Genomic DNA, 27,107 nt, shown 5'->3' on the forward strand with positions numbered 1-27,107 from the left:
CGTTTTTTTCCATTTTTCTTAACGAACAATTTTTTTTTTCAATTGGTTATAAACACACGTAAACTCAGAAGATGTGGACTGTGACTGCACCATATATCTAGTTGGGAGTGGTGCTGACTGAAAACAGATGATTTGGAGCGATTCGCGCGCTATCTGTTGGTCATTCTAAGGACTTATTGAACTACCCTCGTAGGATGACTGCATTTAAGTTTTTCTAGAACTGCTAAAGGATTGTTAATAATAAAGATCAAATAACAATTTATGGAAGCAGGACATTTATTGGCAATACTCTTTAGAACACTTAGTGAGTCCGTGAAAATTACTGATTTAGAAAACCGGTTTTGGATAATGTAATCTAGTAATCGAGAAAATAGAGGCAAAATCTGACAGTTTCCACATTCGTACTAATTGAGCATCTGGGCATACCAAAGAACAACCAGCTATTGCTTCAGGTATTGATTTTGAGCCGTCTGTGTAAAAGTGGATGTAGTTCTGGAACTCATTTTCTACCAGGTCTCGAAATTCCTGTGTTGAGGAGAGGCTTTTTTGGATTAGTCGACCTATTGCTGTGTTAATATTTGGGGAAAGTAGTAGGTCTTCGTATGAAAATTCATACTGAGGGTGTGTTTCTGATCTACGGATGCGATGTTTAAAATCTTTAACATTCTCAAATGCATTTAGAAGGACAAACCGATTTTTTATACCGCTTTTAGTGATTCTAACGCGTTCAGATAGGGCTAGTAGCATATCTGGAAGTGGATGATTTAAGGTCTGCGAAGGTTCTCATGACGTATTTTTTGGCCAAAAAACAGAATCTTTTTTTGAATGGAGGTTCACAGCATTCTGCCATCATAACGTTAATAGGGGTGCTACCCCTGTAACCGAGGCTAATCTTAGAGCTTCATTACGAATTTTTTCAATTTTTTAAAATTATTTATGAGATTCAAAGTTAAAAACATGTGATCCGTATTCCAAACTGTTTCTGATGAGGGAGACATAGACCATCCTAAGGATGGTTGGATCTGCGCCCCACCAGGTGCCCCTCAGAATCTTCAAGATGTTCAATATTTTCCTAATTTTATCGCATAAGTATAGAAAGTGAAATTGGAAAGAAAATTTGAAGTCTAGAATAATGCCGAGAAATTTAACATGGGAGGAGGGGGGTATACGGATGTTATTTAATGATAGAGTGTATGCTGGGTTAGAGGTATCAATATTCCGTCTATTAAAAAGAATCAATCTGGTTTTTTCAGGATAGACCTCGAGACCTCTTTGCTCTGAAAAGATTGCAAGTGCATTAAGGCATTGTTGTAGGGATCGAATACAGATCGTTGGATCAGCAGGCCGACAGAATATGGCAATTTTAGGGACGAGTAGGCGAATTTTCCTAGTATAGATGGAGTAATTTATCGGACTGAGGATACAGCCTTGTGGAAGGCCTACTGCACTGCGACGGGGGCCCACCAGTTCACCATTGATTTTGAAATAAACATTTTTGCAAGATATGGAATTATATACAAATCTGGCCAGTCACCAGGGGACACCGATTTCTTTAAGGTCTTTAATAAGATATAAGATCCAGGAATAGGCCCGCGACTACCTCTACACTGGCAAAGCCCGAAAGAATTTCGGTTGACAGGATAGCAAGATTATCAGCGCAAGATCTTCTCTTCCTGAAACCGAACTGAGCAGGAGATAAAAGATGGTTGTGTTCCACATACCACGAAAGTCGGTTGTAAATTAGTCTTTCCATAACCTTGAACAAACATGAAGCTAATGCGATTGAATGGAATTTTCCTGGGGTTGATTTAGGGGCGGAGAAAATAAGTAATTCTTTCCAAGAGCTTGGGAAGGAACCAGATAGATAAATTTCATTGTATATTGTGAGAAGAGTTGTCTGGACTTGTTCAGGAAGTTGTAATATGATATTGTAATCAATTTTATCTCAACCTGGAGAGGATTAAATTTTTGACGAAGTCAGGGCGATGGAAAACTCGGACATCGTGAAAGGGGCCTCTAAGAATTCATTGCTCTGAAAGGTGTTATTATCAGGAAATGAATCGAGGAAGACCGATGCTGGAAACATTTCCTCCGCTAAAGCGTGGAGGTTTCTAATTGTTTCCTTATCTCCTGAGCAGGAAGCATTTGCTGGCTGGGTGTATTTATTTCCAAAACATTTAATGACACGCCAGACTCTTTCGAAAATTGCTTCTTCGAGCAGCATTGGGTGTGCGCCTTGTTTTTGCCTCTATTCTATTTGGATTGTTGTAAATTAAATCATTTCTGCATCTCCTGAAAGAAGCCACGGTCTTCCTCCTTTCTCTGACTGCCGCGTCACAGTTTTCATCTCACCAAGGAGCCGGGATGAATTTGTTTTTTCGAGAATTGGAGTAATTTGCGATTCTAATATGTTTTACGGGAGGGCATGAACTAGTGACCGCTTCATCTACGCTTTTAACGAAGGTTTCATATTTAGTGTGACAATTTATCAATTGGGTGTTAAAAACATCCTCCTTTTGGGAGATTGATACCGTGAGGTGAGAATCAAAGGTGGACCAATCAATTCGCTTAATGTTATATTTGTGGGAAAAGAATGGGGCAATTGGGGTTGAGACTCCCAGGCTTGAGAGAGGATACGAAGGTTAAATCGATAATTGAAGAGGCGCTACCAGGCCTAGTGCGCTAGGTGAGTTCTCCGGTATTTAGGGGAATCAAATCTGTCTAGTCTAGAGCGGAGCAGAGCTCCAGTCCGTTTTTGCAATTGTGTAAATTTCCCCAAAGTGAGTTATGGCAATTAAAGTCCCCAGCCATAAAAACTGAGGTGGAGTTTATATTTTGAATAGAGTTGAATAGTCTAGTTCACGTCTCTGATGTGATAAAGTTATCAGAGGCAGGTACTCTATTGAGATTGCAAGTGTCTCTAGTTTGTTCTCAAGAGTAAGCACAGAGGTGATTCTCGAAAATGTGATTCCCCTTCTTACGGCAATGACCAAACTACCGCGGCTGTTCGACAGCCTATCTGCTCTGATGATGTTGAAATCTTTAATTTTAAAATTTTGTTTAGAGTCAGGTTTTAGAAAAGTCTCAGACATAAGCAGGGTATCAAAATCGTCTATAACTTCCACCAAGTTCATCAAAGCAGATAGAGTTGCGTTGATGATCGAAAAGCTGGATTCATTTAAACCCAGTTTAGGAGCCTGATCAGACGGAGGGACTGGCATGAAAGATTTTGGAGATGGGGTAGGGTAGGGGAAGGGTGAAGGGGGAGGGCTGGGGTAGGTGGGTGAGGCGGGAGGGGAGTGAACTTGTTGATGAAGGGCAAAGCCGTTCGGAAACAGGCTGGAAATTCTACCATTGTTATGTAGGTGAGGGTAGGATGAGTTTGACCCGCTTCGAGATGACGGTAGGAGTTGGGCATTCGAAGGAGGGGGCTGCTTGGATTTTGGATGGTAATCTGTTTGTTTCCATGCGGGTGTCAGAGGGGGGTTGGGTTTCTCTGGGAAGGTAGGTGCTGTCTGTTAAAGATTTTTTTTAAAGAATCCAAAAAAGTTTCAGGATTTGGGAGAGATTTGATCAAATTTTAAGACAGTTTAGGTGATTCCAAAGATTGTTAAGCGAGTTACAGAAAAGTTATTTAAAAAGATTTTAATGAATTTGAAGAGATTTCAAGGAATGTAATTTTTTTATCATTTTCAGGAATTTAGGAAAATTCAAAGGATTTTAATGAACTGTACTCAATTTCGAAAATTTTAAATGATTTCAAAGAATTTGAAGGAATTTAAAAAAAAGTTAAAGGATTTTTTTTTAAAAATCTAAAGAATTTTTGAAAATTCAAGTGGTTTTAAGGAATTACTGTAGGGAAATGACGGGATTGTAAGAATTTCTTGTAAAGGATTCAAAAATAATTTAAAAACATTTCAAGATTTAGCAGACATTTTGAAAGATTTTAAGACAGTTTTAGCTATTTTAAAGATTTTAAAGCCATTCAAAAAGTTATTTAAAAAGATTTTATTATATTTTAAGAGACTTCAAGCGATTTAAAAATTTGCAACGATTTTAGGATTTTCAAGAGATTGTAAGGAGTTTAAACAAAATTTAAGGATTTTAAGAGATTTTAATTAATTTTAGTCAATTTTGACATTTTTAAAATGATTTCAAAGAAGTTGAAGGTAGTTAAACAAAATTCGGAGGATATAAAGGATTTCTAAGAACTCAAGTGATTTTAAGGAATGACCAGGGACTTGGCGGAATTTTAAAGTTTCCTTTTAAAGGATTTAAAAATAATCCAAAAATAGTTCAAAAAGATTGAATGATTTACAAGAGATTTTATGATATTTTACGAGAGTTTTAGTGATTTTAAAGAAAGTCAAGTGAGTTTTTAGAAAGTTATGAAAACAGATGTAATGAATTTGAGGAGATTTCAAGGTATTTGAAGAAATTGATTGATTTAAGATTTTTAAGGAGCCTAATGAAATTGAAAGTATTTTGGATTTAAAAGATTTGAATTATTTTTAGTCAATTTTACAATATTTTTAATTATTTCAAAGAAGTTGAAGGGAGTTCAAAAAAATTCGGAAGAGTTTAAAGATTATCAAGAAATCTTACAGGATTTCTTAGAGTTCAAGTGATTTTAAGGAATCACTATGGACTTGACGGGATTTTAAAGTTTAGTTTTAAAGGATTTAACAAAATTTCCAAAAGTTTTAGTGATTTTAAAGAATGTTAAGCAATTATTTTAAAAGTTATTTGCAAAAATTCAAAGATTTTAAGGATTATCAAGAGATTTAAAGGAATTTAAGAGTATTTTAAAGATTTTACAAGATTAAAATTAATTGTAGTCAATTTCGAGATACTTCGAAAAATTTGAAATGATTCCAAAGAATTTAAAGGGATTTAAAAAAAGTCGGAGAAGTTTAAGGATTTTCAAGAAGTCTTATAGATTTCTAAGGAGGATAACTATGCATCGCCACCACTCTTCCTGTTATCGTGTCCGGAGGGGTATCATAGTTCAAGTGAATCCAATAGATGGCGCTCCGATCAGGTAGGCCCGTTTTCAACCAAAAAGTCGATTTTTTTTTAGAAAATGAGTTTTTTCTTTAAAATTTAATGTCCTTATTTAAAATTTTTCCTTTTGGTTGAAAATTCAAGTATTGCAGTTAAATATTCATCATTTTAGATTAAAATTAATCTTTTGGGTTAGAAATAAATTTACTTGGTTGAAAAACAAAGCTCGTGTGCTGAAAATAATTATTTTTTTAATTGAAGGTTAATCGTTTTGATTATAAATTAATTTCTATGGTTGAAAAAAGAGCTATTCGCTGTTATAGTAGGGCGTACAGCCTGGAGCTACAATTTTAATCCTATGATTTCACATAATACATAATTTACTTCCATTTTCTTTTTACCCATTTTCTTCTCGGTCTTTCCTGGTTCCGCGCTCAAGTGTCCACTCTGATTAAAAATAAATTATGTATAAATATATGTTTTTTTGAATATCATTATGAATATTATTATTAGCCAAGTAATATTATAAATCAATGTTTGAAATTTGCAACAAATACAATTGTTTATAAAATTAATTAATTACATTAGCAAAATAAACAATAGAAAAATATGTATATAATTCAAACTGTTTCCGAAATACTCATCCTTATACGCCCTCTTACTGTTACTGAAAACTTGTTCTTCCTTTTATATTTATAAAGAGTTTTAAGTTTTTAATGAATTTTAGTATTTTTGCTGTACATAACAATGCAAAGGCAGGCATACCTGAGCGGATCGCCATCTATTGGATTCACCACATTTAATACGGTAACCGTAGGGCTTTTTTCGCATCACTTAACCGAAGCCCCCCCCCCCCGGTCGATTTGACCCGATGCTTAAAAAAATTCGAAAACGTTTTCCTGAAAATCTGAAAAAAATCATGGTTCTTGTTTAAACCTTCTACTTAACGGTACAATTTCACTATATGTGTGTTTTTTAAAATTATTGACCATATAATTAACAATAAACAAATGAACTCATAGAAAAATAATTCTTTTTAAAAATTCATAACCCAGAGACAAATGAATGAAATTAAACGGTTCACGAAGGAAATTAAAGGGGAAGAGTGTGCCTTTCAATAAAAATATGTTGCAGGAAATTTTCACGGAATCGAAACCCTTAATTTTCAACATGAACTCGTGCATTATTTTAGGTGTGTATGTAGGAGGTTTTGATAGAAATATAAACATTCTTCTATGTAAAACCATTTATTTGGTAACAAAAAATTATTTTTTAAACTAAAATGTACACAGAGGACCATGATTTTTCTTATACAAATAATATAAAGTGAAATCGTAAGTTAAATGAACCTGTTATCGTTCGTGCTCCTATTATCGTTCTAACTTGATTGAAATGTAATAAATAATGAATTTTTATGTAATGAGTAATAAGTGCATTCATCTTACTCTCGTAAGTACCGAAAAAAAAGAAAAATAGTAAACTTGCCGCAAGTGTGATCCGTCGAAATATTTACGTTAACCTGGGGGGGGGGGTCAAATCGACCCAAACTGCACTTTGACTGCACCCTATAGCTGACTGAAGGATACACGTGACTTGAAACTATGCGTGAGGACTGAGGCTTCTATCCTAGAGTACAATTTTTTATATGGGGGTAAGGACCGGTCTTCTTGCTTGGTTCGCCAATGGCACCGATTTAAAATATTGGCCTGGGGCAAATCGACCCCCACGGTTTAACAATTCTATGTTATGTTATCGTTTTACATAAAAAAATTGATGATCTAAAACAAAATCATTATGGTTTGAACACGATTGGGAATTTTTAAACATTTTAAGGTAATATTAAAGTGTTTCAAAGGAAACCGATTTTCAAAGAAAAATAATTAGATTTTAAAGGGTTCATAATGATTAACAGTATTAGGTTACATTATAGCGTTTTATACAAAAAATTGGTAGTTTGGAAAAAAATTATTCTAGCTTGAACAAGATTTAGGATATCGTAACAATTTTTCAATATGTTAGTGTTTTTTGTAGGAAATTGGCATTTTTAATTTAAAAAATCAAATTTCAAAGAAGATTTACAACTTTGAAGTATTTTGGGTTATTTTAGGGTCGTATACCAACAATTATTATTTATAACCAAAATCTTTATAATATATGTACAAAATTTAGAATTTTTACAATTTTACAATATTTAAGTGTTTTCTGTCCGAAATTTGTACTTTTAATAAAAAATAAAAAACATTTCAATAAAGAAGATTTATAACTTTTGACATGTTTAGGTTATGTTATGTTCTTCTTCTAAATTTTTAAGAACATTTTGATGACAGTAAACAATTTACTATTGCAAATAACAATTTTTTAAACAAATTTTGTATCACTTCATGTATTTATAAATCAAAAATGCTTTTTTTTACGGAATTTTCTAAGTAATTTAAATTATATTCAAGGAAAAAAATTTGTTTATTACATTTTTAATGAAAATAAAAATAGTGGATCGTTATCGTATTATTAAAAAAAAGTTTAAAAATGTGTTAATAACAGTTGATTAGACAAAAAAACAAGTTTAAATGTTGAAAATTATCCAAATAATGCATTTGTTAGTTAAGTTTGGTTAAATAATGATCAAATGTGATCGATTTATAGCAATAACTCATGGCTGTTAATTCCTTGAAAAAACGGTATTTCATTTATAAATACGTGAAATGATAAAAATTTGTTTAAATAATTGTTGTTTACAAAAATAAATTGTTTACAGTTATAAAAATGTTCTTAAAAATTTAGAAGTTATTTATTTACAGATAATTGCATCGAAAAAAATTAAGTTTGGACCTCCAAAAACAGTCAAATAGTGCAGTTATTAATTAAGGTAGTTTAAACAATTATTAATTTTTATTCGATGACCAAATATGATACTCAGGTTTTATTTCCAACTAATATTTGATCGACTTCATAGAAAAAACTTGATTTATTCCAACAAGAATACCTGATATGGATATTTGCTTATAACAATTGAGTTCAAATAACAAATTATGTATTAATTTTTATTAATTCAACTAAAAGACTCTTTTTGTCCATAAATTGTTCATATTTAGTGCGAATCCAGTGACGAATCGTCGCAAATTCTCAAAAAACCATTTTCATTCACTTATTTGTTTATAACAAATTTAATAGGTTTTTGAAGATTTGCATTTTATTGTGTATTTTTTATATTAAAGAAGCAAAAGATTTAAAAATCAGTGATGAAAGTTCAATGCGGAATTCAATTAGCTTTCATTTAAACAAAAAGTTAAAATCGGATAATAATTGTCTTCTCAAAATCAATTTGTCCCTGGATGTTTTATTTTTGCCCCACTGTGCGCCGCTGGCTTTACTTTTAGGACAATTATTCAAACGCATGGGGAAAATACAAATTTAATTTATTTTAATAGTTAAAATGCGTTTTTTGCATATAGTTATTTGAAAAAAAAATATTTTGTATCATTTTATATGTCCAATAAATTGATAATTACCAAAAAAAAAAGGGATGAAGAAATTATTTTGATGAGTAAATACGAATAAACTTTTCAGAGAGTACCAATAATAATTCTACAAAACGAACATTCAGTTTTCAACATTGACATTAGTAAATATTATAATCTGGGAAAATGGTAAATTCCAATTTTATTTACATTTATAATGATTATTGAAAATTAAAACTCACGTTTAATTGAACTAAACTATAACAATTGAGATTTCTTTTTAACGCTAGAAAATAATTTACTTCCTTTCAATATAAGACATTTTTAAAAATTAATTATGCTATAAAAATATCTGTTGTTACAAATCTGTCGAATATTTGTAACGCTTTATATTATAGAGAATAGGATTTAAAGAGTAAATAAATATTGAGCAAGTTGTAGAATAAAAAAACTGTGTTTGTGAACCATACCTTTAAAAGCAATACTATTTTTTAATTTTTGGATGACAACTTTAATAAATTCGTTCGTTAATATTATTGAAAATTCACGCTACCAATCATTTGCGTTTTAAAAACAGTTTAATTGCACGTTTTACTCATTACCTCTCTTAATTTTAACTTTTTTTTATAGTGCAACACTTATTTATTAATTATTCTTTAAGGGAACAAAAAATATTGCGACCTTTAAAAAAATTGTAACGAATTAAACTTTTTTCAAATTTTTTGATAACAACATTAATTAATTATTTCATAATATCAATTGAAAAATCTTGTTACTAATAATTTGTGTTACAAAATGTTTAATTGCAATAATCTGCGTATAAAAAACAGTTTAATTGCATATTATATTCGTTATCTCTCGTTTCAGTCAAACATTTTTTTATAGTGTAACACTTTAATTGTTAATTATTTGAATGACAATTGCATATTCTTAATCATTATCTCGTTGAAATTTATCTTATAGTGCAACGATTTTTTGCGAATTATTTTTAAAGTAAACAATAAATATTGCAATCTTTATAAACAAATGTAACGAATTGACATTTTTTTCAATTTTTTTATAACAACTTTAATAAATTATTTAACTAATATCAATTAAAAATTCATGTTACCAATAATTTTCGTTACAAAAAATCAAAAACAGTTTTATACAATATATGTCGCTGAAATTAAAGATTTTTCTTATAGTGCAACACTTTTTCTAAATTCATTATTTTCAAAACGAACAAAAAATATTGAGATCTTTCAACACAATTGAAACGAATTTAAAATTTTTTCAAATTTGTTGATATCAATTTTAATACATTATATTATTATTATTGAAAATTGATTTTACTAATAATTCGCGTTTTAAAAAAACAGTTTAATTGTATATTTTACTCATTTTCTCGTTTAAATTAAACTTTTTTATTGTGTACAACTTATTTGTTAACTTTTTAATGTGGAAAAAAGATTGCAATCTTTAAAAACAATTGAAACGCACTTTTTAAAAGAAATTCTTATAATCAGAATTGCATCCAAAAAGAACACGTTTTCACATTTCTGATATTTCCCCATGCAATGGAATAATTTTCGGCCTAAAAGTACAGCCAGCTTCGCCCTCGGTCGCGGTCAACGTTTCCGTCATTATATAATTTAAACGAGATTTAGAATCTTTTAACCGTTTTTGATTATGTTATGTGTTTTTTGTCCAAAAGAGGTGTTTTCAGTAATTTAAAAAAATTATATTTCAGACAAAATTCATATTTTTAAACCATTTTAGGTTGTGTTAGCGTTTTACATTAAAAATTATTAATTTAAAACAAAAGCATTATAGTTCGAAGAAAGATTTACAATTCGAAAAAAATTGCAGTTATGTTATGTTCGTGATTTTCGCCGGAACTAGCTAGTATTTTTCTTAGAAAATTTTTGTTTTCAACAGCCTCCTGTCACCGAGAGTTGAAATGATCCATGTATATATATATATATATAGTACAATTAAAGAAATTCAAAATAAATTTCAAACTTTAAAAGATTTTTAAAAATTCAGATTTTTAAAGATTTTAAAACTAATCTTTAGGAGCTTTAAAATAATTTGGATATTGTTTGATATTTGAAAAATGGGAAACATTTTCGAAAATTTATCAAATATTTTTTGATTCCCTTCCAACTTCTAAAAGTTCTAAACATCTTTTAAAAATACTCGAAATTTTAAGAAAATTTTGTAAAATCTTATAAAATAAAAAATCTCTTTAAAACCTTGTAGATTATTTTCACATTTAATAATTCGTTATTTAATTTTAAGAGAAAACAATACTTTATGATTCATCATATGCCTTTTTGTAATATATAAATAAATTATAGTTCTTATATTAATAAATTATATTTCTACTCCTGAAATTTAAAATGGCCAAACATAATTAATAAATTAATAATTAATGAATACTTCAATTGTTTGCATTATTTATAATTCCATAAATAGCTCATAAATTAATAATCGATTAACTATGTTCAGCAGTTCCAAATTTAGGGAATGAAAATATTTGGGGAAATTTAATAATTCGTTTATTTTATAAGTCGGCGAATTTTAGTTTTATATATTTTAAAATTCGGGATTTTATTTTTTGCCAATTAAAAATCTTGCCGTTATTTGAAATTTGGAAAATTGTATAACTCGGTAATAATATATATTTTCGACAATTTTTTTTTTCCATTAATTCGTCTTCGTTATTTTTGATAAATTTTTAATATCTATGTAATGTTTTGTTTGTTTGAATTATGTCAATTATGCAGCTTTTTTCTATATTAAATAAAATAAAGTATGTACGTAAGCCTCATTTACTACCTGACTGTGCACTATGAAGAAGAACAAAGTTACTACTAGCGCCGCCGCAGGGCCGTTTTCAACTCTCGCAACACATTTTTTGCATTGGGCAGTAAAGTGGAAACATCCCCCTGCTTTCAAAGAATATTTACAATTTTAAACAATTGTAGGTTATGTTGTTCTTTTACATCAAAAATTGGTATTTTGAAACAAAAATCATAATTTGAACCAGATTTAGTCTTAAAAAAAATTAAATCTCAATCATTAAAGGAAGATTTAAAATCTCATACAATTTTTAGTTAAGTTATGTTAGTGTTTTCCATATAACATTGCCATTATTAAAAAGAAAACATTAAATTGAACACAATAATTTCAATTTGAATTTTAAATTCCTAAATTAATTAATTCTTTTAATTTAAAAATTTTAATTTTTAAAAATTTATAATATTATTACGATTATTATGATTATTTATACAATAGGTGGTTATGTAAATGTTTTTTGTCGTAAATTTATGTTTGTGATAAAACAAATGCAACCGTTCCATTGTCTACAATATTTTTCCAAAATATTTTAATATATAAATTCTGAAGTTAAGACATTAATTTTGATCAACTATCAACAATATTTTACTTTTCTGTTCTTTTGTATAATAGATATTCTATGATTACAAAAATTTAATATTAATTTTATATTATAATGTAAAAATTGCGTGAGACATAGAAAATCACGCGCGTCTTTGTTTTTTAGTGTAATTAAATGTATATTCTTTGGAATAAGACACGTTTTAAAACCTCAAACATTTTGTTAGTATCATCTAATAATTGTTGAGAATACTAGCTTTTGTATCAATTTAATTATTGAATCTATGAATCGAAGGACAATGCGCTATTGCTGCAAACGTGAACGTTTCCTTAGCAACCAGAACGAATGTTTACACGTCTGTAATTTTCATTATCGCTTCGAAGAATAACTTAAGATAATTTGCAGAGTCAAGTCATAAAATTGGACGCTTATTTTTTTGTAAAAATGGAGAATGATCTTAATTTTGAAGATATTTTTATTTTTATTCAGTGATATTTGGTTTATCCTTAACAAAGTATAATTACCAGGCAAGTATTGTTTTTATTATTACATTAGTATACATTAAGGTGGTTTAAATTTACAACTGTAAAAAATTTCATTTGTTGAAACAATTTTCCCCCCATAAATCTGGAAAATTTACTACACTGAAATTAATAACGTGGCAGATTTTTAAGATCAGCATTTTCTTATTTCAGAACTTAACCCTAATATTTCAAACAATAATAATTTTTCAAAATATTTTTAACTTATATTATGGAGAGTGACAATTTTTCAAATATTTTCTAATTACTTTACATTTCTTTAAATAATAATTATTTATTTAGACAAAATTGTTTCTCCTGTAACGCATGAAAAGTTATTATTTTTTAGGATTAATGATACATTTGATGAATATTAGGAGTAAAAAACACATTTGGTAATTATTTAAACAATTTTCCCCCTTAATCGTAAAAAGTTATTATTTTCTAGAATTAATTACATAATTAACTAATTTTGAGATTAATGTATTTGTTTAAAGATATTTAGCAATTATGCAAACAATTTTGTTTACGTATAAATCTTGAAGAGTTACTACTTTTTGGAATTGATAACGCATTTAATGAATATCAAGGTGATATTTTGCGTGAAAGAGAGTTTACAATTATATGAAAAAATATATTTCTTTAATAAATTTGTTTCAAATATTGCCAAATATCTTTAAAAAAATTATTCTTAAGGCCATGTGATGAGTGGGTCACGTAACCAGATTCCAAACTTACCGGAACTTTTTTTATTTCTTAACTGATTTTCACATGAAGTGATAGATCGAGTCGAAAATTTGTCATAATAAATAAGATGCACTAATAAAGGCGGGTCTAGTCCTAAATTTTAATAATTACGAAAAAAGTTTTTTTTTGAAAATATTTTTTTGTTGCTTTCTTTATGATTATTAAAATGTAGGACCAGGCCTCTCTTTCTTAGAGCTTCTTATTTATTATCATAAAATTGAAATTCGGTGTGGTGCTTCGTATGAAAATAAGGTAGGAAATAAAAAAAATTGTCGGTAAGGTAGGAATCTGGTCACGTCAACCACTCGTCACATGGCCTTAAATTCAGTTAATCGTGTCATTAAACCCAGAGAATAATTTTTTTGATTCAAAGAGAAAATTTTCTTTTAAATAAAAATTATTTAAACAATTATCAAATATTTTGAAAAAGTATTAATCTTGAAGTTCATCAACTGTACCATCAAATTAATTTTCAATTAAGAAAACGACGTTTTCAATAAAATAGGTGCATTTCTAACCAAAAAAATGAATTTTTAAATAATGCATGAATTTTTAACTAAAAAACAACAAATTTGGAGGGAGCGGGGGAGTCTATCACCAAAAATCGAAAGTCGAATTTTTTGACCACCCTATGATATATAGTATAATATATTTTATTCAGTATTTTTAATTTCTATAGGAGAAAATATGGATAGTAATTATAGGGCGAACATTTTAAAGTGGCTGCCAGTACAAGGTCCAGTTTTGGAAAAATGGTTTAAAGATTCTTTGGAATTGGACGGAACACTAAGAAAAGTTTCATGGGATATTGACTTTTATGTTGAAATTACAGCGAGGGGCAAAGTTTGTGATCAAGAGGTAAATTTTCATTTTTGGATGAGATTATAATAATTTTTTTAAGGGTCAGGCATAGAATTAATTTTTAAATTTAAGGTATTGACGAATTTTGTTAGAAGATTAGAAAAGTACGCAGAGGATTATAGATTGATTTGGAAATCTGGAGAGACAAGTCATCCAGTTTATAAAGCCAAGGTTCAACATATAAAAATGAATTTACAACGAAGTTTGAATGTGGTTGCAAAATTTATCCGGAATCTCATTTACGATATTATGGATTGCAAAAATGACGAGTTTCTAAGGATCATTTTCAGGTTTTAATTTATTTTCTAAAGTTCTGGATTAATTTATTGGGTATTGATTTATAGTCACTTAAATAATTATTGATTTATTAAAAACATAAATTGCAGATTAGTGAATGCTTACAACAAAATGTTGGATTTAGAGCCAAATTTCTCAGAACCTTCGATAAATATTTTTTCTAATAATTGCCCTTGTATGTTGGAACCACTCAAAAAAATTTCTGTCACTCGAATGCTACAAGTGAGTACATTCTTTATAAATAAAAAAAGTAAATTAGTTATTAGTTTCTTTTGAAATTTACTTGAATTATAAAATTATTAATTTTAGGTTTTGGCCAAAAATAAGGTCGAAGATTATTGTCACGAGTTTATTGAATGTTTATTAGCAAATTATCAATGCAATATGGATAAGGAAGATACAAAGTCGACAGCTGATGTTGATTTATCAGAAAATTCGAGCATCGAAATTTATAGGTAAGTTTTCTGGAAAGCGGGGAATTTTTCTAGGTGCAATAATTAATTTAATTGAGAAAAATGATTATAGTAATTTAAAAGCCTTAAAAATGAACGATTTCTTAAATTATGCTTAGAAAAGTTTATGAAAATTGTAAACTTTAAACCTAAAAAATATCAAATTTAAACGAACAAAATTGTGCAATTTTCAATGCTTCTCATTGGAGACTAGATATTTGTAATTTCCCAATATTTTCATAATTTTTTTTCTTTTCTTTTTATTGAGGAAATTAAAATTTATTATCCTTTTAATTTTCAAATCTTATAGGTAATTTATCGTTACTGAATGTTCTCAAAATGAAATTATTTAAATATTTAAATCAGGACGACCGTTGGTCAAGGCAATCAGGGAACAATCAGGAAATTTCTATAAGAGGAACTTTAAATAACTATCAAGAATAATAAATTTGCAATTGTTCAATTTCAAATTCCAAATTGTTTTATTCCATTTATAAGAGATACTATGTTAAATATGTTACAGGATTAAGACGCTCGTTTTTTATTCAAGAATTTTGAAAATAAAATTTTGCAGCCACCCCGTTGATATTATTATCGTCAGTGATTTACTTGCCTTGTATTTCTATCTCTATTTCTTGTTTTTAGTTGCTTCCTCGTGATAATTTAATTTTCATTCAATTTGTATAATTTAGATTAAAATTTAATTACTTTTCAGAAAATTTTTCTTTTTAGATTAAAAATGCATCTGTTTAAGTACAAATTTACTCCTTTTTTTAAATGCGACTGTTGGCTTAAAAATTAATCTTCTTTGATTGAAAATTCACTTTTGTTGTTGAAAGTTTATTTTTTAATTTGAAAACTTATTTTTTTAATTTGAATATAAATCATTTCGGTTGAAATTTCATCTTTTTGGTTAAAAGTTGAACTATTTTGTTGAAACTTGATCTTTTATAATTGAAAATTCAATTACTTGCGTAAAAGTTGAAATACTTGGTTATAAATTAATTTTTTATTCTCTTTTTTTGAATTAAAAATTTTTTTAACTGAAAATTTAAGTTACTATTTTGGTTAAAAATGAATCTTTTTTAGTTGAAAATTCGTCCCTTTGGTTTTAAAATTCATTCTTTTTAGTAGAATTTTTTTTTTAAATCCAACTTTTTGGCTGTAAATTTAACTATTATTTGTACAATTTTGTTGTTGAAATATGAACTTTTATATATTTTCCTTTGAGAATTTATCTTTTTTTTATTAAATTGAATTATTTGTTTGTAGTTTAATGAGAGAGGTTTAACCTTTTTTGATTGAAAATTCATCTTTTTGAGTTGATAAAGTAAGTATTTGATAAAAAATTCGACTGTTTTGTTGAACATTTAACTGTTTTATTTTCAATAAATTAGCAAATTTGTAAGTTTTAAATTGTAATATGAAATTTGGTTTTTCTTTTTCGCTTATAAAACATTCTATTTTAAAAATTTGGAAAGAATAAAATGCTGGTATTTGAATATTAATATCAGGGAAAATAGAAAATTAGGGAAAAATGAGGGAATTTTAAAAATTAAGTTTTTCGGTTACCGCGTTAAAGCTTCAAGCCTTAATTACAAATTTAATTTTAATTTTTGTTGAATTTTATTATTTCAACAATTTCAATCATCTTCTGAACCAATTTTCAATTTGATTGAAAATATACATATATTTGAAATTGTTCACTTTGTATGCTTCACACTGAAAAATTCTCCCAATTTTCAATATTTTTCAAATCAGCTCATCTTAATCACTTCTAAAATAATACTACAGTTTCAATAAAGTCCTTTATAATTTTATGTTTGCTGGGTTGGTCAATTAACAAAATTAAGCAGCGCTTGTCTCGATTGTAATCGGATGGGGGCCTTTTTACTATAAGGGTTGTTATTTAATTATTTATCACCTTACAAGTTGATTTAATTTTGGAACTAATAATAATAAATTTAAAATTCGAGTTTATAGACCGTCCATGATTAGATAGTTAAATAAAAACAAAATTTTCTGATTTTGTTACCCGCATCCTACCTTACCGACATTCTTCCGCAATAGATACACAAAATCAGATATAAAGTTGAAAGTTAAGGAAATTAAATAAAAGGCAATAAGGAACGTTTTTCTGGGCCTACATTTTTATAATTACAAATAAGAAATTTCTAAACATACACTCAAAAAAAAGTCTGGTTAAATATGGCCTTACTATTTTTTTCGGTTAGAGTAACCAGAAATCTGGCTAATTTAACCAGAATTCTGGTTACTTTAACCATAAAAATAGTAAGGGCATATTTAACCAGAATTCTGGTTGATTTAACGAGACATTTTTTTGAGTGTAATATTTAATTTTCATTATAAAAATATTAGGATTGAAAGAATGTTTTTTTACTGTTTCTTATTTAATTTTAATATATCAAATTGTCAAATCGATATCTCTTTCCATATGGACGGGAGTTTTCGTGAAAAAATGTTGATAAGGTAGATATTGGATAAGTATTAAATGGCCTATCTATGAAAATATCTGCAATTTTCAAACTTCTAAGGTCCGAATCCATTTCAAATCATACAGTCAGAGCAAGACAAGTATTTGAATCACGTGACCAGATTACTACCTTACCGACTCGTTTTTAATTTTCTAAATTATTTTTACACGAAGCGCCGCATCGAGTTGAAAATTTGGGATACTAAATAATAAGCACTAAAAAAGGTACGTTTTATAATTCTGAAAAAAGTATTTTTTTTTTGTAAATTTTTTTTGCTCAATTCATAATTATTAAATTTAAGGCCAGATCTACCTATCTTAGTGTTTATTTATGATCCTAATTTTTAAACTCGATATGGCGTTTCATATGAAAATAATTTAGGAAACAAAAAAGTGTCGGTAAGGTAGAAATCTGGTCGCGTGACGTACTCGTTACGCAGCCTTAAAAAAAAATTATTTTCGTGAAGTTATAGGTAGATATTTGAAATTTTAGGTTTCTCCAAAAAAGACCAGTTTTTTCTTTAAACCTTTATGATTTTTGACAATCTTTCGTGATATTTAATTTTATTTCTGGCTCTGGCGAGTTTACAAAATCCGGCGAAAAAGTAAGAAAATGTTGAAATTTAACAAATCGCGGCGATTTTTCTGAAAATATTAGAACTAGATTTTTTTTAATTTCTACCTCTTTTGCTACAATTTTTTTTGCTGAATTGGGACTCCAGTAGCAAAAAAATCGAAAGATCCAAAAAATTTTGCTAATTTAAAAAATTCAATTTAAAAAAAATATTCTCGTGGACCGAAACATGAATTGACCTGCGCAAAACTTACGAAATGTCTTCTTTAAATAAGGAAAAATTGAAGAAAATGTTGGGTAAAATAGAAAAAGTGGGGTTTATATTAAATTTGACTTTATCTTCCTGACTACATTTTTAAAAACGTGACAAATGGATTGGATGAAAAAAAAACGAAATTTTTTTATATCATCCAATATAAAAAAACTTACTTATGTAAAGAAAACATTCTATAAGTTTTATTCAGGTCAAATCATGCTTGTGACCACGTTTGTGTCGGAAATGATCGGGGAACTATTCGGGGCCAGTATAGACCGTCCTGGCCGCAAATGTGGCTTTATTTAGATGGTTTATCATGGGCTGAGTAGAAGTAAAACATTTTTATATGGTCAAACGCTAATTTGGACACACTATTCTTGTGCTAGTCAGGCGGTCTTGGCAAAATCTATTTTAGATGGTTGAATTTAAAAATTATTTCAAAAACTGTCTAGGTCTAGATAATGCTGAGAAAAACTTCTTTGTTTCTAATGTTAATTTTTGATTTTTCATTCTTGTTAAAACCTTGGACATTTTTAAAAAATGTGCAAAAAATTTTTTTGATCCTGATAGGTTAGTCAGCATCTAACTAGGACCGGAAAAGACTGACAGATGATGAGGAAATGCATACATTTTTTCAGAGTTCACTTTTCATTTTCGAATCTTCTAAACACTCTGGCTCTTTTTGCAAATGTACAAAAAAGTATTTCTGTTACAAACTTAGAAAATTTGTTGGTTGCGAAAGGCTAGCCAGCACCTGATTAAGGGCCCGAAAATACTGAATACATGGCGAAAATTTTGTTTGTTTGTAATGTTCATTTTTTGCCATTCGGACTTTTGAAAACCTTGGCTAGTTTTGGAAGCGTGCAAACAAATATTTAGGTTTGATAATCAGAAAATTTGTTGGTCATGACGGGCTAGTCAGCACCCGATTAGTGCCCAAAAAAAAGAAAAATTTAATTTTTTCGCGAACAATACAAGATATTACGAAAGAGTCAGAGGCGTTTTTTGTAGAACGTTTAAGACGCGTAAACTTTTTTGTTAATAATTTATCGAATCTTCTGCCGTTGTATGTAACGGGGTAACCATGAATTACTTAAGTCTTTTTAGGGGGGGGGGGGGGGGGGGGGGTAAAAATTTCTTATGTAAGTTTTCCATTTCTAACTATTAAAAAGATTCTATCTTTACAATCCTTTAAAATACCTTGAATTCTTTGGGAAATTTTAAATATAAGCTTCCTCAAAATTCCTTATACCCCTTTAAAGACTGAAAATCCTGGGAATCTCTTGAAATATTTCAAATATAGTAAAAACTGCTAATAACCATTTAAAGTCCGTGGGAATCCCTTAAAATCTTTAAAAATTGGTTAAAATATTTGAAATTCCATTAACTATTTTAAAATCTTACGAGATCCCTTGAAACTTTTGAAATCTAGTTAAACTTCACTGAAATGTTCAAAATCCATGAGAATTTTTCCCAATCTCTTGCAATCCTTTTCAGTATGTGAACATCCATTAAAATCTTTTAAAATTTATTGAAATTCCTCCAAATCTCTTCAAATCATCGAAATCCTTTTATATCTCTTAAATTCCGTTAAAATCCCTTAAAATCCTTTCAAATCTTTGCAAATCTTTTTAAATCCCTTAAAATCTTCCAAATCTCATTTAAAAAACACTGTTATCCTTCAAAATTCGTGAAAATACTTCGGTATCGCATGAAAAGAATTGAAAATTGAAAATTAATGTTCAATTTATATTTTAACATTTTTAGTTTTTTTTCATTCAATTTTCATTTCAAAAAATGAAATTCTTTTCCGTTACATTCCTATGAAATACGTGGAAATCCCTTAAATTCTCTAAAAATCGGTTAAACTAAAATCTTTCAAATTCCGTGAAATATTTCGTAATTTATTTAGAGATATCTGGATATTAAAAAAATTCCTTTAATATTCGTGAAAATTTGTGGAAATCTTTCTGAATCTTTTGCAATCCCCTACAATAGATCAAAGTCCATTAAATCATTTGGAAATTCTTAAAAAATGCTTAAAATTTCTTTAAATCCGTTCTGATATTCGGAAATCTTTTTAAATTCTGTTACATCTTTTTAAATCTTAATAACGAAATCCTTATTGAAATCATCGAAACCCCTTCAAATCTCTTAAAATCCACTAAAATTCCTTGTAGTTCTGTAAAATCATTGCATTTTTAAAAATTTTATCAAATCTGTTGAAAGCTCATTAAAAAATCTTAATATGCTTCAAAATTCATCGAAATACGTTGGAATCACATTAAATCCTGTAAAATCCTTTGAACTTACTTAACTTATTCTGAAATATTCAAAAGTCTCTTAAAATCCCTTGAAATCCTTTGTAACTCTTTTATATATAATGAAATCCCTTACAAGTTTTGGAAATGCCATTAAGTACCTTACAAATTTTTTATTTCTTTGAAATATTCGTACTTCTTTAAAATAAATTAAAATACTTTGAAATACTTTTTAATCACTGGAAGTGGTTTATGGTGAAAATAATTTAAGGTAAACCGACCATTATTGGGGCAACGTAAAAAGTATGTCCAATACTGGGACAATAATAAATATCGTTGAGTATCTTTTATATTCTAACATAAATCTTAAAAGTACCAATTTTTTAGCATTTGTGAAGTCTTATGAATTAAGTGCCACTATTTATTATTTTTTTGGCAAGTTATGCATTTGGTAAAAAATAATCAAAATTACTCCTCAAAATCTGCGAATGAACCGCTGCTAAATTCGCCATTTGTTTGTACTTCAAAACTTTCCGCATAATTGTAATAGTTCTGTAGCAATGACATAACAGTAATGATATAACAGTAATGATAATAAATTTTTAGCGAATTTATTCAATAAGTTATGAATATTCAAGTGTCTCGTACTTGGACAAATTTTTGAGGAAGTTTCGAACCAAATAATATTTTTATTCTATAAGTTATGAATATTTAAGTTTCCCGTATTCGGACAAATTTTTGAGGAAGTTGCCTAAACCGGGACGAGATGTCGCTGACTGCTTATGTTGAGGTTTGAACAGTTTTATTTAAAACTCGTGATTAAAAAAAAAAAATTAATTGAACTGCTTTCAATTTTTAATTCAAATCTTTCTTGGTTGAAATATTAACTATTATATTTTTTGATAAGAATTCACCCTTTTTGCTGAAAAATTCAAATACTCGGCAAAAAATGATACTACTTTGTAACAAGTTCATCATTTTACTTGAAAAGTCGACTTTTTGGTTGTCAATGAACTTTTATGTTAAGAATTCATATTTTCAAGTTAACAATACAACTTGCTTGTAGGAAACCTTTTTTTTTGGCTCGAAAATCCAAGAATTTAGTAGAAAATTAGTGTATTTAGTTGAAAATGATTTTTTGCTGCAAATTCATATTTTTGCTTCTGTAAATTATATTATTTTGTTAGAAAATTCAAGAATTTGTTTGGAATATACATTTTTTTAATGAAAAATCTTTCTTGGTTGAAAATTCATCTTTTTTGGTAGAAATTTGATATTTTTTCCTCACAAGTCGAATTATGTAGGTGAAAATTCATTTTCTAAATGAATTCGACTGTTTTCAATTTATAATTCAAAATTTTGGTTGTTGAAATATAAACTATTCTATTTTTTAAATGAGAATTCATTTTTTTGGGTAGGAAATTAGTCTTTTATGTTTCAGAATTCAACAGTTTGTTAGGAAATTCAAGTATTACATTGAGAATTAACGTTTTTCTAGAAAATCTATATTTTCGGGTTCTAAATTTCTACGCTATGTAGAAAAAAATAAAAATATAACAAGAAAATTATAACAATTGAAGTTATTGGGATATTAATTTATAATTATACGTTTATATTTATACGTTATTCAAAATATTAAAAACAAAAAGTTATATTTTAAGCAAAATGATAACTTCGAGATATGAATTTTATTAAAAAATAAATAAAAATTAATTTTTTATGATTTATTATAATCTATTTTTCTTTCCTAATGCATTCTATAATTGCAAGTAAATTACATCATTTTATTTTGATATACCCCATTGGATTTTCCTTGTCCCAATATTCGCTTCTTGGGTCCAACTTAAGGATATACCTCACAATTCTTGTCCCTCTAATGGGCGATCTGACTAGCTTCAAAAATATGCACTTGTATTAATTAACTATGAAATTAATTATTGCCAATTATTGTAACGGTCTTTGTACCAAAAATTACAATTCACCATTTGAAAATTGTGTTTATGCAGGTTAGGTTTTCGTAACTTCCCCAGTAATGGTCGGCTTACCTTACACATTTTTGATACATTGTGCAAAAAATATCAAATCTCACGCAAGAAGGGGATTTCTAAAATGTAAAATATCATCATTACGTAATATTGACATTCCCTTAGAAAGATGCGAGAAAATCAAATTTTAATATTTTCAGGAAGACCGTCGTCATTTTTTTTATTCTTAACGTTTTGATAATTTTCTTTCGGATTTTAAATTGAAAAAGACAATAACTGACATTATAAAAGTCGTAAAAAATACTTAAATTAATTAGGTCTAATTAATTAATTAGCTCATCAGGCCTAATTAGGTCAAAAGTTATGAAATTTTAAAGAAAAAACTTGTATTTCTTTGGAAAACAACCTTAAAATTTCAAACACTCATAGCTTCGCAAAAATGATTTTCTTTCTTAAAGCGATAAAATACGTGCCACCTTCTTTTCTTTGTTTTTAAATAAAATAGGACGACAATTAGTTGATCGCATTTTATTTATATTTTTTAAAATCTTTTTAAAATCTTTTTTGAATTTTAATTTAATTTTACAACATATCAAGAGGCGAATGATTCTGTGATTGGATGTTACTCTGCCTGTATGATGTAAAATGGATTCTGTCTAAGTTTCCTAATTATTATTTTTAAATTACAAATTAAAAATATTTTAGAGCACTCACAAAACATTTGACACCTCCTGTTATGAGTTTGCCAGCAAAAGAAATGGAAATGTCTAACGTAGAATCAGTCCAAATTCTGGTAAGTATGCAAAATGAGGAAGTTACTAGATTAATGAATATCACGATGAGCATTTCTCCTGAACTTCTTGGAACCGAAGCTTTAAAAACAGTCAATAAAGGTAAATTTTTTTATAGATTTAATTCATGAAAATGTATTCTAGAAAATGAAAATATTTCATATCATTAGAATTAAATTAGGACTCATCTCTGATGAGGCCTTCTACTTAAATTTTAATTATCAATTTTTTTTCTTTCTTATAAATAAATTTTAATTACCAAATTTTTGCATAGATGAAAAAAAAATACGAGAAATGGCCATGAAGAAGATAAAAGAATTTTATCAGGAAGTTGCTTGGGGATCAATTTCTAGTATTTTGGACCATGTCGTTTTATGGTGGTCGCCAAAAGCTTTGGCAGTTAGTCACAGTCGCGGTGCTCAGCATTTTAAAGATTGGCTACACCGTTTTCTTCAAAAACACAAAGGTAATAACAAAATTATTTTAAACAAATTTATTTAATTTATGAAATAAAAAGTATTTGTTAAAGCGATGTATCACTTATCCGACTTCTGCCCTACCCACATTTTTTCTGCCAAACGTCCTAAATGTTCATAATTACAAAGGTAAATTAGTTTTGGTATTTTTGTATTGCAATTATTTATATTGAGGATCAGATAAACTTCCTTAGTGTATTTTATTTAATTTTTTAAACTTTCAACTTGATATCATATTTTGTGTGGCAGAAAAAGAGGATTTTTTGTAGAAGAGTACTAGTTTTTTAAAAAGACTGGGATTAAATTCGAATCACCTTCACTCTCAAAAATCTCAATACAAAATACATTTTTTTTATGTAATTTTTTCCTATGAATTGATAATTGTTTAAACAAATTTATTTAAAAAATGCTAATACATGACAATCAACAATTGTTTAAATACATTTTCATCACCTTAGATATGTTTTAAGAAAAAATTGCGTTTCTCTAAAGTATTAGCAGCCTGTAATTAAGTAATTGCTCGTGCTAGCGATACATTACAATTTATAATTGTTTGAACAATCTTAATTAACAAATGCATATTTCGACTATTTCTGAAGGTATAAACTAAGGATTCTCTACTTAAGCAACTGTTAATCAATATTTTTCAAACTTTATTTTCAGATACATCGATAACGATCCACTATTGTTATTGTCGTTAATAATTTTATAAACAAATTTTTGTCCTCTTATATATTCAGAACAATTAAAAACAAGTGAGTGCCGACTTTGCTTGTGAAGTTAGCGTCGATGATTAACGGTGACGTTAATTTTAAGTATTCATAAGGAAAATGAAATCTTTGTTTACAAGCGTATTGATTATTCTACATGGACATAGGAAACAAGGGACTAGGCATGTCATTGCGGGGTTGATGCAATGAGGGGGGAGGTCCGCCACCTTTTGATGTCCCGCGACAAACATGGCAGCGCCCACATGTTTATATTTTAATGCACAGTTTGTCGGCAAAAATTCTCGTGCGCATAATCAAATGGCGCATTGTAAGATGGCGGCTCTCATCACTCTTGGAATTCTCCCCTCTCCCGTGGATTCATCCCCGCTCACCAAGTTAGGATGGCATGCCTAGTCCCGTGTTTCCTATGTCTATGGTATTCAACATGAACATAGGAAACACGGGACTAAAAATCACTAAAACCAATGGAAATATTTTTAAATCCTTTAAAACTAAACTTTAAACTCCCGTCAAGTACGTACTGATTCCTTAAAATCACTTGAACTCTTAGAAATCCTGTAAGATTTCTTGATAATTCTCAAACTCTTCCGATTTTTTTTTAAAATCTCTTCAACTTCTTTACAAACATTTAAAATCTTTCGAATTTTCTCGAAATTGACTTAAATTAATTCAAATCTCTTAAAATCCTTTACATTTTTTTAAATTAAAATTTTTTTTATAACCTTTCAAAAACTCCCTTGAATTTCTTTAAGACCTCCAAAACTCTCTTAAAATCTTACAAAATAAATTGTAAATCCTTCAAACTTTTTGAATTAGTTTTAAATCCTTTAAAAAGAAATTTGAAATTTCGCCCAGTCCCTAATAATTCCTTGAAATCACATGAATTCTTAGAAATCTTGTAAGATTCTTGAAAATCCTTAAAGTTCTCCGATTTTTTTGAACTCCCTACAACTTCTTTTAAATCATTGAAAATATACTATAACTGACTAAAATTAACTCGAATCTTTTAAATCCAAAATCCTTTAAATTTTCTTAGACTCCTTAAAATCTCTTGAAAAGTCTTAAATCAATCAGTTTCTTTAAAAATCTTCTAAAATTCATTACATCTGTTTTAACAACTTTTCAATAACTCGCTTGACTTTCTTTAAAATCAGTAAAACTGTGGTCACATCTTATGAAATCTCTTGTACATCATTAAATCTTTTTAAACTATTTTTCGATTATTTTTAAATCCTTTAAAAAGAAGCTTTAAGATTCCGCCAAGTCCCTAGTAATTCCTGAAAATCTCTTGAAAATCCTTTAGATCCTCCAATTTTTTTCTTGAAATTCCTTCAAATTCTTTGAAATAATTTAAAATTTTCGAAATTGAGTACAGTTAATTAAAATCTTTTGAATTTTCTTAAATTCCTTTAAATATTAAAAACATTACATCAATTGAAATCTCTTCAAATTCATTAAAATCTTTTAAAATAACTTTTCAGTAGCTCGCTTGACATTCTTTGAAATCACCTAAAGTGCCTTAAAATTTGATAAAATCTCTTGCAAATCCTTAAATTTTTTTGGATTCTTTCAAAAATCTTTAAAATTCTTTGAAAATCGTTCAATTTTTCTGCATTCTTTTAAAATCCTTTCAAAAATTTTGAAATCGTTGAAAATCTCTTGAGAAATCCTAAAATCCCTTAAAGTCTTTTAAAATGTTTTAAATTCTCTTTGAAATAACTTTATTTGATATGAAACTACTTAAAATGACTTATTATCGAAAAGTATTATGACATAAGTCGCCTTTAATTCAGGTTATACTCTTAATTAATGCAAATTATAATTTTTCGTGGTGGATTGCCTAATCGCACATTTTCCAAATTACCAACATTAATTATATAAATGGCTTTTCTTTCTTAAAAGCAAAGCTTTATCACGAGTTTTTTTTAATTTCGCCGAAATTAATTAATTTTAGTCTAACTCCTATCTAAACAATGTTTTGCAATCCACCAAGTGTTATAGCCTTACAGATTTTGATGTTACCGATCGAGCGTGACGTAATATTAGAATACTCAATTAGAGAAAAAATTTGTCTATAAAATTATTAATAACAACAACAATAGTAGATCCTTAGCGAGACTTTAAAAAATTAAAAATTGGTTATTTACAGTTGGTTACGTTGAAAAAATCTTTAGAAATAGGAAAAAAATCCATTTCTTGATTCAGTTTGTTAAAACAATTATGAATTTTTTGTTGATCAATGGCACAGAGCCATTTATAAATAAGAGTCTGATAAAATATCCTAAAGAACGGCAATTTTTTCTTAAGAAATTTCTAGGATGATAAAAATTTATTTAAAAAATTCTTGTTCACAATGAAAGTTGTTTCTTGTCATGTAATCCCTAAAGGTCTGAAAGTTAGTTACTTGAACTTCATTTCGTTCGAAAAATCAAGTTTTTTAGTAAAAGTAGCATACCTACTGCTTCCTGCTCTCCGGCCTCCTGCACACTCCGGCGATGCAGGACCTACTGCAAACTACTGCAAACCTACTGCAAACCCCGATTTGCCGAATTTCTCCTGCAAACTCCGGGAGGCCTTCCTACTGCTTCCTCCGGCCATAACAATGGAAACACATGTGCGCTCAAGGGTCCAAGCCTTCAAACTTTCTTTACCTAAGATGTATCTGTAGTATACATACATACATATATATATATATTGCATTATTATTCTCGGTTCCCTTCGAGTTTCCACTGTTTCCAGTTTAAGGATTTCTTAAGTTTCTCAATTTTCTTCTGATTCCCTTTGGATCAAGTCGCTCAGGAAAATATCAATATC

At 28.5% G+C, this 27,107-nt stretch overlaps 1 protein-coding gene across 1 annotated transcript in view; it reads left to right on the forward strand.

The window, feature by feature from the left end:
* LOC117174315 (coiled-coil domain-containing protein 142) overlaps positions 1 to 27,107 on the forward strand; it is a 152,360-nt gene that overhangs the window by 113,004 nt on the left and 12,249 nt on the right. The window contains exons 2-7 of the mRNA XM_033363316.1: positions 13,795 to 13,973; positions 14,049 to 14,266; positions 14,363 to 14,495; positions 14,583 to 14,728; positions 23,001 to 23,188; positions 23,361 to 23,552. Of these exons, the coding sequence (XP_033219207.1) occupies positions 13,803 to 13,973; positions 14,049 to 14,266; positions 14,363 to 14,495; positions 14,583 to 14,728; positions 23,001 to 23,188; positions 23,361 to 23,552 (1,048 nt within the window). The 5' untranslated portion in view covers positions 13,795 to 13,802. The remainder of the gene's footprint in view (positions 1 to 13,794; positions 13,974 to 14,048; positions 14,267 to 14,362; positions 14,496 to 14,582; positions 14,729 to 23,000; positions 23,189 to 23,360; positions 23,553 to 27,107) is intronic.

This window comes from Belonocnema kinseyi, chromosome 6 (assembly GCF_010883055.1).
Source record: "Belonocnema kinseyi isolate 2016_QV_RU_SX_M_011 chromosome 6, B_treatae_v1, whole genome shotgun sequence".
Classification (NCBI taxonomy): domain Eukaryota; kingdom Metazoa; phylum Arthropoda; class Insecta; order Hymenoptera; family Cynipidae; genus Belonocnema; species Belonocnema kinseyi.